The 13,835-nt window shown below is 49.6% G+C and overlaps 1 protein-coding gene across 1 annotated transcript in view; it reads left to right on the top strand.

Annotated features, from left to right (window-relative positions):
- ATCAY (ATCAY kinesin light chain interacting caytaxin) overlaps positions 1-13,835 on the top strand; it is a 40,411-nt gene that overhangs the window by 25,613 nt on the left and 963 nt on the right. Inside the window, exons 8-12 of the mRNA XM_031660111.1 lie at positions 543-629; positions 4,354-4,452; positions 6,887-6,922; positions 7,943-8,014; positions 9,590-9,622. Coding sequence (XP_031515971.1) covers positions 543-629; positions 4,354-4,452; positions 6,887-6,922; positions 7,943-8,014; positions 9,590-9,622 — 327 coding nt within the window. The remainder of the gene's footprint in view (positions 1-542; positions 630-4,353; positions 4,453-6,886; positions 6,923-7,942; positions 8,015-9,589; positions 9,623-13,835) is intronic.

Here is a 13,835-nt window from a genome sequence, read left to right as displayed (position 1 = left end):
CCACACTGTAGGCTGTGTCAGAGCCTCCTTCCTTTTCATGGCTGCATAATATTCCATTGCATGGACATACCACATTTGGTTTGTCCATTCCATTCATCTTGATGGGCAAGGGCTGCTTCCACCCCGGGTTATCGTAAATAGCCTCAGAGTGACATTAAAATTGAGCCAGCAAATCCGTCCTTGCACCCAGGGTGGTGGAGGGAGGCTCCAAGGACAGGCTGGTCCCTCCTAGGGCATTAGGTGGTGAAAATACAATCTTGGCTGCTCAAATAACTGCCAACCTGGTTCACCTGCTCTGCACCACGAGGTCTCTATCTACCTCATCCACCTTAGGGTCTTAGGGACTCAAAGGGTGTGTCTTTATCCCACCATGGGACCCCCATGTCTTGGATGGGGGCAGGGATTTGACAGGTACCTGGAGACCACATGTGAAATGAGCAAAGTGACAAATGCTTGCCTGTGGCTCTCCCGTCCCACCCAACTCCTCCCTCCCCAGGGCTCGCCCCAGGAGCCCATCTTGCTTCCTTTGCGGCCCCACACAGATTGCGGAAAAACCTGAAGTCCTTGATCATCGTCCACCCCTCGTGGTTCATTCGGACTGTGCTGGCCATCTCTCGCCCTTTCATCAGGTGAGATGAGGAGGCTACAACCGGAGTCTGGTAGCCTGAGAGTGTGTGTGTGTGTGTGTGTGTGTATGCATGCATTTGTGTGTGCATCTGTGTGTGCACATGTGTACGTGTGTGTGCATCCATGTGTGTGTTTGATCTGCATGTTCCAGCTTCTCTATGATGAATACATATTATTGCTTTAAAAAGTTTTAAATTGCACACAGCCAGGCACTGTGGCTCACACCTGTAATCCCAGCTACTCAGAAGGCTGAGGTGGGAGGATCGTTTGAGGCCAGCCTGAGCAACATAGCAAAACCCCCATCTCTACAAAAAATACAAAAATTAGCAGGACATGGTGGTGTGCACCTGTAGTTTCAGCTACTTGGGAGGCTCATGTGGGAGGATGGCTTGAGCCCAGGAGGTCAAGGCTGCAATGAGCCGTGATCAAGCCACTGTACTCCAGCCTGAGTGACCGAGTGAGACCCTGTCTCAAAAGAAAATCAGCCATGCATGGCATCACACGCCTGTAGTCCCAGCTACTCAGGAGGCTGAGGCAGGAGGATCACTTGAGCCCAGGAGGTAGAGGCTGCAGTGAGCTATGATTGCTGCACTGCACTCCAGCCTGGGAGACAGAGCAAAACCCTGTCTCTAAAAATAAAAAATATATATGCATAAATAAATAATATGATTAATTAACAACAAATTTAAAATGTAAAACTACATATATTCTATAATATATATCATAGTTACTACGTTAAGCATAGAGTAAAACAGATCAAGTGAAATAAAATTAGGCATGTTAAATGCCTTATTCAATCCAATAAAATGTCATGCAAATTTAATTTAATCTGATGCAAAACACTGAATTGAATAAAGATTCCTAATGTTCATGTTCCCAGTTACAAATCTGGGATGAGTGAAAGAGACGAGGGCTTCACTCTCCCTTGAACAACAGGACACATTCACAGCAGGCACGATTTTCAAGGCAGACTCTTTGAACATGCTGTTTTCAAGGACTGCTAAGTACCCTGAAGGGGTTTATTTACATATTAGCAAAATGAGATGAGGAATACACTAATTATGGATCATTTGCGCTAATAATGAATCACGCAGGCAAAATGGCAAACACGCATTTCAGTCTAAGAGAATTGCACTTCCTCCTCTATATTCCAGAATTCAGTAACATAGATTGCCTTTGCCTTTAATGTAGATATTGGGTTGGTGCAAAAATAATGGGAGTTCTTGCCACACTTTTCATTACAAAAACTACAATCACTCTTGCACCAACCCAATAATTCTATTCTTCACAGGGCGCCATGGCTCACGCCTATAATTCCAACACTTTGGAAGGTCAAAATGAGAGAATCGCTTGAGCCCGGGAGTTCGAGACCAGCCTGGGCAACATAGCAATACCCTGTCTCTACAAAAAAAAATTTTTTTTTAATACGGCCGGGTGTGGTGACTCAGGCCTGTAATCCTAGCATTTTGGGAGGCTGAGGCAGGTGGATCACTTGAGGTCAGGAGTTCCAGACCAGCCTGGCCAACACAGCAAAACCCCATCTCTACTAAAAATGACAAAAATTAGGGGTGGCTCACGCCTGTAGTCCTAGCTACTCGGGAGGCTGAGGCACAAGAATTGCTTGAGCCTGGGAGACAGAGGTTGCAGTGAGCCGAGATCGGGCCACTGCACTCCAGTCTAGGTAACAGAGCAAGACTCTGTCTCCAAAATAAATAAATAAATAAATAATAAAAGAATTAAATTCTATCACTTTTGGTTTATTTGGCCATGGAGAATGTTGAAGATGTAATTTTTGACTCTACAAAGCAGGAAGGAGATGTAAGCTATCCCCATTTAAAAGCCAACGAGACTGGAGGCTGATTATGGGCTCCTATACAACCCTGAGGTTTCATGATTATATAAATGAAAAGGAAATTTCTATTTGTGCCACGATGATCTAAACATTCGGCATGTGGCCGGGCGCGGTGGCTCAGCCTGTAATCCCAGCACTTTGGGAGGCCAAGATGGGTGGATCACCTGAGGTCAGGAGTTCGAGACCAGCCTGGCCAACATGGTGAAACCCCATCTCTACTAAAAATACAAAAATCAGCCAGGCGTGGTGGCGCATGCCTGTAATCCCAGCTACTCGGGAGGCTGAGGCAGGAGAATCGCTTGAACCCTGGAGGCAGAGGTTACAGTGAGTTGAGATTGCGCCATTGCACTCCAGCCTGGGCGACAGGATAAGACTCTGTCTCAAAAATAAATAAATAAATAAATTAAATAAATCTTTTTTTTTTTTTTTTGAGACGGAGTCTCGCGCTGTGTCACCCAGGCTGGAGTGCAGTGGCGCGTTCTCGGCTCACTGCAAGCTCCGCCTCCCAGGTTCAGGCCATTCTCCTGCCTCAGCCTCTGAGTAGCTGGGACTACAGGCGCCCGCCACCACGCCCGGCTAGTTTTTTTGTATTTTTAGTAGAGACGGGGTTTCACCATGTTAGCCAGGATGGTCTCGATCTCCTGACCTCGTGATCCGCCCGCCTCGGCCTCCCAAAGTGCTGGGATTACAGGCTTGAGCCACCGCGCCCGGCCTTAAATAAATCTTTAACCTCTAAAAATACACATAAAACACCGGGCACGGTGGCTCACACCTCTAATCTCAGCACTTTGAGAGGCTAAGGCAGGAGGATCGCTTGAGGCCAGGAGTTGAAGACGAGTCTGGGCAACAGAGCGAGACCTCCATCTCTACAAAAAAAATTTTTTCTAATTAGCCAGGCCTGGTGACACGCACCTGTGATCCCAGCTACTCAGAGACTGAGGGAGGAGGATCACTTGAGCCCAGGAGGCCGAGACTGCAGTGAGCCATGATTGCACCACTGCACTCCAACCTGGGTGACAGAGTGAGACTCTATCTCTAAAAAAAAAAAAAGAATACCATGACGTGCTGGTGACGAAACGCCACGTGGCAGGCACCAGATGGCCAGAGTTCAGGGCTGGACAGGAAAGAACCATTCATCCCTAAAGAACAGAGAATTGGGCCAGGCGGGGTGGCTCATGACTGCACTTTGGGAGGTATAAGCGGGCAGATCATGTGAGGTCAGGAGTTGGAGACCAGCCTGGCCAACATGATGAAACCCCATCTCCACTAAAAATACAATATTAGCCGGGAGTGGTGGTGTATGCCTGTAGTCCCAGCTACTCGGGAGGCTGAGGCAGGGAAAATCGCTTGAACCGTGAGCCGAGATCGCACCACTGCACTCCAGCCTGGGTGACAGAACGAGACTCTGTCTCAAGGAAAAAAACAAAAAACAAAAAAACAAGAATCAATTGGCAGCCCCACATGCCCCCTTCTTGTGCCCAATTGAGTGTTGGCTGTGCCGTCCTGTGCAGTGACATGGAGGGAAAGCATTCTTGGGGAAAAGTAACACAGACGAGCAACTTTTAGATGATGGTAAAACAGCCTGTAGAGCCTAAGACCATCTCCCCGCCTCCTGACTTCCTTCCAACAAGATCCTCATTGCAAGAACCCATGTCGAGTGCATGGCCCTGCTTGCAAGGGCCTCGGGGCAGACCCGGGGTCTCCACCCCATACATGGGGTGCAGGAGAATTAAGGCTGTCATCGGGCGCAAGGGAGGTATCGTCATCTGCCCTGGTCCTGTGGGCATCCCTGTCGCCACGGCTCTGTCTGGACCTAGGTAACCCCCACCCCACGGGTTGCATTTCAGACCTCTCTCTCCTTCTCCCCTTGCCAGCGTCAAGTTCATCAACAAGATCCAGTACGTGCACAGCTTGGAAGACCTGGAGCAACTCATCCCCATGGAACACGTCCAGATCCCAGACTGCGTCCTGCAGTAAGTGGCCCCACAGTCCTCCCCGCCGTATTAGTCCATTTTCGTGCTGCTGATAAAGACCTACCTGAGACAGGGCAATTTACAAAAGAGGTTTAAGGGGCCGGGCGCGGTGGCTCACGCCTGTAATCCCAGCACTCTGGGAGGCCGAGACGGGCGGATCACAAGGTCAGGAGATGGAGACCATCCTGGCTAACACGGTGAAACCCCTCCGTCTCTACTAAAAATACCAAAAAATTAGCCGGGCGAGGTGGCGGCGCCTGTAGTTCCAGCTACTCGGGAGGCTGAGGCAGGAGAATGGCGTGAACCCGGGAGGCGGAGCTTGCAGTGAGCCGAGATCCGGCCACTGCACTCCAGCTTGGGCGACAGAGCGAGACTCCGTCTCAAAAAAATAAATTAATTTAAAAAAGAGGTTTAAGGTAACGGACTCACAGTTCCATACGGCTTGGGGTAGCCGTGGCTCCCAGTCATGGTAAAAGGCGCGTATCTCCCATGGCGGCAGACAAGAGAAGGCAGTTTGTGCAGGGAAATTCCCCTTTATAAAGCCTTCAGATCTCGTGAGATTTACTCACTATCACGAGAATAGCACAGGAAAGACCTGCCCCCGTGATTCAGTGACCTCCCACCAGGTCCCTCCCACAACACGAGGGAATTATGGGAGCTACAATTCAAGATGAGGTTCAGGTGGAGAGACCAGGCAAGGTGGCTCACGCCTGTAATCCCAGCACCTTGAGAGTCTGAGACGGGCAGATCACCTGAGGTCAGGAGTTCGAGAGTAGCCTGGCCAAGATGGTGAAACCCCGTCTCTCCTAAAAATACAAAAATTAGCCAAGTGTGGTGGCGCACACCTGTAATCCCAGCTACTCAGGAGGCTGAGACAGGACAATCGCTTGAACCCGGGAGGCAGAGGTTGCGGTGAGCCAGTATCACACCATTGCATTCCAACCTGGGTAACAAGAGTGAAACTCCATCTCAAAAAAAAAAAAAAAGATTTGGGTGGAGATACAGTTAAACAATACCACTCCAACACCCCCCTACTGGATCCTGCTGGCTACCAGCAGCTAGCAATGAGGGGAAACACAGACTTGGAATGGGGGGACTAGAACCCACCAATTTGTTTCCTGGAGCCCCTCAGGGACCTGGAGCTTGGGGAAGGGATGGGCAGTATCAAGTCCCGCTCTTTTTTCACTGAACGTTGCATCATCAATACCTCCTCTAGGTTCATGCTGCAAAAATCTCCTTAAACATACATTTTTTTTTATTGTGGTAAAATACACGTAACATTGAACTTGCCATCTTAGCCATTTCTTTTTTTATTTTAATTTTATTTATTTATTTATTTATTTGAGAAGGAGTTTTGCTTTTGTTGCCCAGGCTGGAGTGCAATGGTGCCATCTCGGCTCACCACGACCTCTACCTCCCAGGTTCAAGCAATTCTCCTGCCTCAACCTCCCAAGTGGCTGGGATTATAGGCATGCACCACCATGCCCGGCTATTTTTTATTTTTATTTTTTGTATTTTTAGTAAAGACAGGGTTTCTCCATGTTCGCCAGGCTGGTCTTGAACTCCTGACCTCAGGTGATCTGCCCACCTCAGCCTCCCAAAGTGCTGGGATTACAGGCATGAGCCACTATGCCCGGCCTGTTTTTGTTGTTGCTTGTTTGTTTTGAGACGGAGTCTCGCTCTGTCACCCAGGCTGGAGTGCAATGGCGCAGTCTCGGCTCACCATGTCCTCTGGCTTCTAGGTTCAAGCAATTCTTGTGCCTCAGCCTCCCAAGTAGCTGGGATTACAGGCGCCTGCCACCATGCCCAGCTAATTTTTGTATTTTTAGTAGAGATAAGGTTTCACCATGTTGGTCACGCTGGTCTCAAACTCCTGAGCTCAGATGATCCACCCGCCTCAGCCTCCCAAAGTGCTGGGATTACAGGAGTAAGGCACCGTGCCCGGCCAACACATAAACATTTATAATAAAAAATGCACCTATGGGCCAGGTGCAGTGGCTCATGCCTGTAATCCCAGCACTTTGGGAGGCCGAGGTGGGTGGATCACAAGGTCAGGAGTTTGAGACCAGCCAGGCCAACATAGTCAAACCCCATCCCTACTAAAAATACAAAAAATTAGCTGGGCATGGTAGCAGGTGCCTGTAGTCCCAGCTACTTGGGAGGCTCAGGCAGGAGAATCACCCAAACCGAGGAGGTGGAGGTTGCAGTGAGCCAAATCGCGCCACTGCATTCCAGTCTGGGCGACAGTGCAAGACTCCATCTCAAAAAAAAAAAAAAAAAGAAGAAGAAGAAGAAGAAAATAAAAAAGAAGAAGAAGAAAAGAAAGAAAAAAGAGAGCTTGTTTCTCTGCTTGAAAAGGAAAAGGAATTCCCCCAGAAAGTGTATCTCAGGGGAAAAAGGAAGGTCGTCTCTGACATATTTTTCTTTCTTTCAGATATGAAGAGGAAAGACTGAAGGCCAGGAGGGAGAGGTGTGTGCAGAGTGGCGTCTGCTGGGGCTGGGTCGGGGCAGTGGGGGGCTGAGCTGGACTCTCAGTTAGGAAAACCCAGTGACTTCCAGGCAGCAGGGACCGTTGTCCTGTGCAGGGCTTAAGATGCTACCCCTCTGGCAAGGACGTTAAACTCAGACCTGGGTTCAAATCCTGGCTCCCGCATTTAGCTGCAAGGTTACATTAAGCAAGTAAAATGCTAACAACCACCTTGGAGGTTATTGTGCAAGATGAGGGACCCTTGGCAAAAAAAGGTTGAGCACAGACTTCACCCTCCATAAAGCATAAAAGTCAGGACGGGCTTAGTGGCTCACCCAGCCCTTTGGGAGGCTGTAATCCCAGCACTTTGGGAGGCTGAGGCAGGAGGATCATGTGAGGGCAGGAGTTGGAGACCAGCCTGGGCAACATGGAATAACCCCATCTCTACCAAAAATACAAAAATTAGCCAGGCGTGGTGGTGCGTGCCTGAAATCCAAGCTACTTGGGAGGCTGAGACAGGAGAAGAACTTGAACCCGGCGGCGGAGGTTGCAGTAAGCCGAGATCGTGCCATGGCACTCCAGCATGGGTGACAGAGCAAGACTCTGTCTCAAAAAAAATAAATAAATAAAAATTAGCCAGGTGTGGTGGCATGCGCCTGTAGTTCAGCTACTTGTAGGAAGACTGAATTGGGAGGACTGCTTGAGCCCAGGAAGTGGAGGCTGCAGTGAGCCATGATTGTACCATTGCACTACAGCCTGGGCAACAGAGCAAGACCCTGTTTCAAAGCAAAAAAAACCGGCCTTTATCATGCTAGATCCGATGTCAGCTTTGAGGGAAAACAGAGGCAAATAAGACAGAGTCTTGGTCCCAGAAGTTTTCTCAAATAGCAAAGGTGGGGAACGTCTCACTGGTTTGGAAAACAGGTCCCAGGGACAGGAAAATCAGAGAGGCCAGTACTAGCCGAGAGCCCCTTGGCCTGGCCAGGCTGGTCACCCTCATCACCTCGTTCTCTCTGTCTACAGCGCGAGGCCCCAGCCGGAGTTTGTGATGCCCAGATCTGAAGAGAAGCCAGAGGTGGCACCAGTGGAAAACAGGTAGGTGTGCAGGGGACTATGGGCAGAGAGCTGACAGTCACGGGAGCCTGCCTAGTCCCTTGGGGGAGGCTAAGTAGGAGGCGGGTCCTTGTTCAGGGACAGAAAATGCAACTAAGTGGCTGGGCGTGGTGGCTCACGCCTGTAATCCCAGCACTTTGGAAGGCCAAGGCAGGCGGATCACATGAGGTCAGGAGTTCGAGACCAGCCTGACCAGCATGGTGAAACCTCATCTCTACTAAACATACAAAAATTAGCTGGGTGTGGTGGTGGGTGTCTGTAATCCCAGCTACTTGGGAGGCTGAGGCAGGAGATTCATTTGAACCCAGGAGACAGAGGTTGCAGTGAGCCGAGATAGCACCACTGCACTCAGTGACAAAGTGAGACTCCATCTCAAAAAAATAAATAAGGCCGGGCGTAGTGGCTCAAGCCTGTAATCCCAGCACTTTGGGAGGCCGAGTCGGGCAGATCATGAGATCAGGCAATTGAGACCATCCTGGCTAACACGGTGAAACCCCGTCTCTACTAAAAAATATAAAAAACTAGCCGGGCGAGGTGGCGGACGCCTGTAGTCCCAGCTACTTGGGAGGCTGAGGCAGGAGAATGGCATAAACACGGGAGGCGGAGCTTGCAGTGAGCTGAGATCCGGCCACTGCACTCCAGCCTGGGCAACAGAGTGAGACTCCGTCTCAAAAAAAATAAAATAAATATAATTAATTAATTAATTAATTAAAAATAAAAATTATCAGGCGGGCGCAGTGGCTCATGCCTGTAATCCCAGTATTTTGGGAGGCCGAGGCGGGAGGATCACAAGGTCAAGAGATCGAGACCATCCTGGCTAACACGGTGAAACCCCATCTCTTCTAAAAATACAAAAATTAGCTGGGTGTGGTGGCTCGTGCCTATGGTCCCAGCTACCCGGAAGGCTGAGGCAGGAGAATCACTTGAACCCGGGAGGCGGAGCTTGCAGTGAGCCTAGATCACACCACTGCACTCCAGCCTGGCGACAGAGCAAGACTCCGTCTCATAAATAAATAAACAAAAAAATATCGAGGTGTGGTGATGTACACCTATAGTCCCAGCTACTCAGAAGGGTGAGGCAGGCAGATGGCTAGAGCCCAGGAGTTCAAGGCTACAGCAAGCTATGATTGCACTCCAGCCTGGGCAACATCACAAGACCCTGTATCTCTTTTTTTTCTTTTTTTTGAGACAGATTTTCACTCTTGTTGCCCAGGGGCTGGAGTACAATGGTGTGATCTCGGCTTACTGCAACCTCCGCCTCCTGGGTTCAAGTGATTCTCCTGCCTCAGCCTCCCGAGTAGCCGAGATTACAGGCACCCGCCACCATGCCCAGCTACTTTTTGTATTTTTAGTAGAGACAGGGTTTTACCATGTTGTCCAGGCTGATGTCGAACTCCTGACCTCAAGTGATCTGCCCGCCTCAGCCTCCCAAAGTGCTGGGATTACAGATATGAGCCACTGCACCCAGCCAAGACCCTGTTATCTTAAAAAAAAAAAAAAAAAAAAAATCAAGTTAAAAAAAATGGAAAATGCCCAGTCTCCGTCTCTTCTCCACAGGTCTGCTCCAGTCACAGAAGATCAGGAAACAAGGTGGGTGTCACGCACGGTGGTCTTCGTGCTGTTTTCAGAACGTCCTGCATGGACCTGTATTAGTCAGGGTTCTCTAGAGGGACAGAAAATCGAATCAGCTGCCAGTGAATATAAAGCAGGCAGGGAGCCTAATCCCAGGAAAACTGCCCCATGACTTATTGGGAGTGGGGGATACGGCACCGGGGAGGCAGGGAGGTAGTGGTTCCCTTAACCAGTCAGGCCGTCCTTGCACAACTCCAGGGGGCGCCATTACCCAGACCAGGATGCAAATGATGCCCCAGAGTTATGCAGTGGAGCGGCTCTCAAGGAAAAACCCACACAGAGCCAGGCTCCCTGAAGCCCAGGATATGATGCCACAAAAGGGCAGACGGTCCACACTGTGCCTCCGATTCTCCACTTGGTTCTGAATGCCAAGAAAAGCCTCCCTGTGGCCAGGCACAGTGGCTCACACCTGTAATCCCAGCACTTTGGGAGGCCGAGGCAGGCAGATCATTTGAGATCAGGAGTTCAAGACCAGCCTGGGCAAGATGGCAAGACCCCGTCCCTACAAAAAATACAAAAATTAGCCAGGTGAGCCAAGATCGTACCACTGCACTCCACAGCCTGGGCAATAGAGCTAGACTTTGCCTCAAAAAAGTAAAAAAAAAAAAAAAAAAAAAAAGGAAAGAAAAGAAAGCCTCCCTGTGTGTTAGTTTCCAAGACCCTCAGATGCAATGGTTTGCCAGAAGGACTCACAGAGCTCAGTAAAGCTGTCATACTCACGGTTATGGTTTATCACAGTGGAATGGTTTATTACAGTACAGTTAAAAATCAGCAAAAAGCCGGGCATGGTGGCTCATGCCTGTAATCCCAGCACTTTGGGAGGCTAAGGCAAGTGGATCACTTGAAATCAGGGGTTCAAGACCAGCCTGGCCAAACGGGGTAAAACCCCATCTCTACTAAAAATACAAAATTAGCTGGGCGTGGTGGCACACACCTGGAGTCCCAGCTACTCAGGAGGCTGAGGCAAAAGAATCGCTTGAACCTGGGAGGCAGAGGTTGCAGTGAGCTGAGATTGCACCATTGCATTCCAGCCTGGGCAACAGAGCGAGACTCCATTTCAAAAAAAAAATATATCAACAAAAGGAAGAGGTGCATAGGGCAGGATCCAGGAGAGATCGGGTGGAAGCCTCCAAGTGTCCTCTCCCAGTGGGGTTGTGTGGACATCCTTTATTTCTCCCAGCAGGGATGTGTGGCAAAACACACAAAGTGCTGCCAATTAGAGAAGCTGACCCAAGCCTTAGTGGCCAGGGTGTTCATTAAGAGTCAACTACATACACCTGGCTGATTTCTGCATGGCTGTTCTTAGCCTCCAGCCCCTGCACAGATCGAGCTGATGCCACATGGCCCAAGTTCCCACCCTAAGTCACGTTGTGAGTGTATTAGTCTGTTCTCATGCTGCTATGAAGAAATACCTGAGACTAGGTAATTTATAAAGAAAAGAGGTGACCGGGCGCGGTGGCTCAAGCCTGTAATCCCAGCACTTTGGGAGGCCGAGGCGGGTGGATCACGAGGTCAGGAGATCGAGACCATCCTGGCTAACATGGTGAAACCCCGTCTCTACTAAAAATACAAAAAACTAGCCGGGCGTGGTGGCGGGCGCCTGTAGTCCCAGCTACTCGGAGGCTGAGGCAGGAGAATGGCGTGAACCTGGGAGGCGGAGCTTGCAGTGAGCCGAGATCACGCCACTGCACTCCAGCCTGGGTGACACAGCGCGAGACTCCGTCTCAAAAAAAAAAAAAAAAAAAAAAAAAAAAAGAAAAGAGGTATAATTAACTCACAGTTCTGCATGCCTGGGGAGGCCCCAGGAAATTTACAATCCTGGTGGAAGGCACCTCTTCACTGCACAGCAGGAGAGAGAAGTGCTGAGCAAAGGGGGAAAGACCCTTATGAAACCATCAGATCTTGTGAGAACTCACTATCACGAGAATAGCATGGGGGTAACCGCCCCCATGGCTCAGTTACCTCCCACTGAGTACCTCCCACCACAAGTGGGGTTACAGGAACTACAATTCAAGATGAGATTTGGGTGAGGACACAGCCCAACCATATCAGTTAGCATAGACTATCTGGCATGACCCACAGAGACACTCCAGGCAGGATGCTCCAAGAGTTTAGAGGTTACTCCCAGGAGCCAGGGAAGGACCAAACTTTTCTTTAAAATGTGTGGGATTTATCCTTGATCATACAGTTGTTTTTTGTTGTTGTTGTTTTTGTTGTTGTTGTTTTTGAGACGGAGTCTCGCTCTATCACCCAGGCTGGAGTGCAGTCGCGCGATCTCGGCTCACTGCAAGCTCTGCCTTCCAGGTTCACTCCATTCTCCTGCCTCAGCCTCCTGAGTAACTGGGACCTGGGACTACAGGCATCCGCCACCATACCCAGCTAATTTTTTATATTTTTTAGTAGAGACGGAGTTTCACCATGTTAGCCAGGATGATCTCCATCTCCTGACCTCTTCATGATCCGCCCACCTCGGCCTCCCAAAGTGCTGGGATTACAGGCATGAGCCACTGTGCTCAGCCAACCACACAGTTTTATACAAATCTATAAATCTCGGCCGGGCGCGGTGGCTCAAGCCTGTAATCCCAGCACTCAGGGAGGGGCGAGAGGCAGGCGGATCTGGCGGGTCAGGAAGTCAAGACCATCCTGGCTAACCCAGTGAAACCCGTCTCTACTAAAAATACAAAAAGCAGCGGTGGCGAGCGCCTGTAGTCCCAGGAGGCTGAGGCAGGGAAAACTAAACCGAAGGCGGAGCTTGCGGTGGCTTGAATCCAGCCACTGTGTCTCCAGTTTAGGCTGACAGAGTAGCTCCATCTCAAAAAAATCAAATCTATAAATCTCTATGCCTTACTATCCATGTGACCCAGGAAGCTCCAAGCTAAGAAATAAACATCATAAAGGACCTTAGAACAGTGCTGCTTCAGGGGCACTGAGTAAAATCAAGTTCTCAATGCATTTCTGAAAAGACCACCTCAACCCAAGCTCTCTGGAGATGAGTTCACATATACAGACAGGAAGCACAAGGAAATCATCCACCATGAGCAAAAGACAGCAGAGAAAACAAACAGAAGAATTAGATCCTGTCTGGAGATCCTTAGGTAGAGAAGATATAATAAGCATGTTTTAAAAGATTAAAAACACAAAAGAAGGAATTTTAAGAAGCAATAGATGGGCCGGGCGTGGTGGCTCAAGCCTGTAATCCCAGCACTTTGGGAGGCCGAGACGGGCGGATCACGCAGATCACAAGGTCACAAGATCAAGACCATCCTGGCTAACACAGTGAAACCCCGTCTCTACTAAAAAATACAAAAAACTAGCCAGGCAAGGTGGCGGGTGCCTGTAGTCTCAGCTACTCGGGAGGCTGAGGCAGGAGAATGGCGTGAATCCGGGAGGCGGAGCTTGCAGTGAGCTGAGATCCGGCCACTGCACTCCAGCCTGGGGGACAGAGCGAGACTCCGTCTCAAAAAAAAAAAGAAGCAATAGATGAATGGATGAATGGATAGGTGGATGGATGGATGGATGGATGAGTGGACAGATGGATAAATGGATGCATGAGTGGGTGAATGGAAGGATAGATGGATGATGATGGATAGATGAATGAATGAGTGAATGGATGGGAGGATAGATGGATGATTAGATGGATGGATGGATGGGTGGAGGTTGATTCTGTGGATGGATGGGTGGATGAATGGATGGGTGGAGGGATGGAAAGATGGATTGATGGATACATGGATGGGTAGGCAGATGGATGAGTAAATGGGTAGATGAATGGTTGGTTGGATGAATGGTTGGGTAGATGAATGGGTGGGTGGGTGGATGGATGGATGGATGGATAGTTGGATGGGTGAGTGGGTGGGTGGATGGATGACTGAGTGGCTGCATGGGTGGGCAGATAGATGAATGGATGGGTGGGTGAGTATGGATGGATGGATGGATGCATGCATGGATGGATAGATGTGTGGGTGAACGGGTGAATGGACGGATGAGTGAGTGGCTGGATGGGTGGGCAGATGGATGAATGGATGGGTGGGTGAGTGTGTGGATAGATGGATGGATGGATGGATGGATGGATGGATGGATGATGGATGGATGGATAGATGTGTGGGTGAATGGGTGAATGGACGGATGAGTGAGTGGAGTTAGCTGGATGGGTGGGCAGATGGATGAATGGATG

Source organism: Papio anubis, chromosome 20 (assembly GCF_008728515.1).
Source record: "Papio anubis isolate 15944 chromosome 20, Panubis1.0, whole genome shotgun sequence".
Lineage (NCBI taxonomy): Eukaryota > Metazoa > Chordata > Mammalia > Primates > Cercopithecidae > Papio > Papio anubis.
This window is presented reverse-complemented; position numbering and strand designations above follow the sequence as displayed.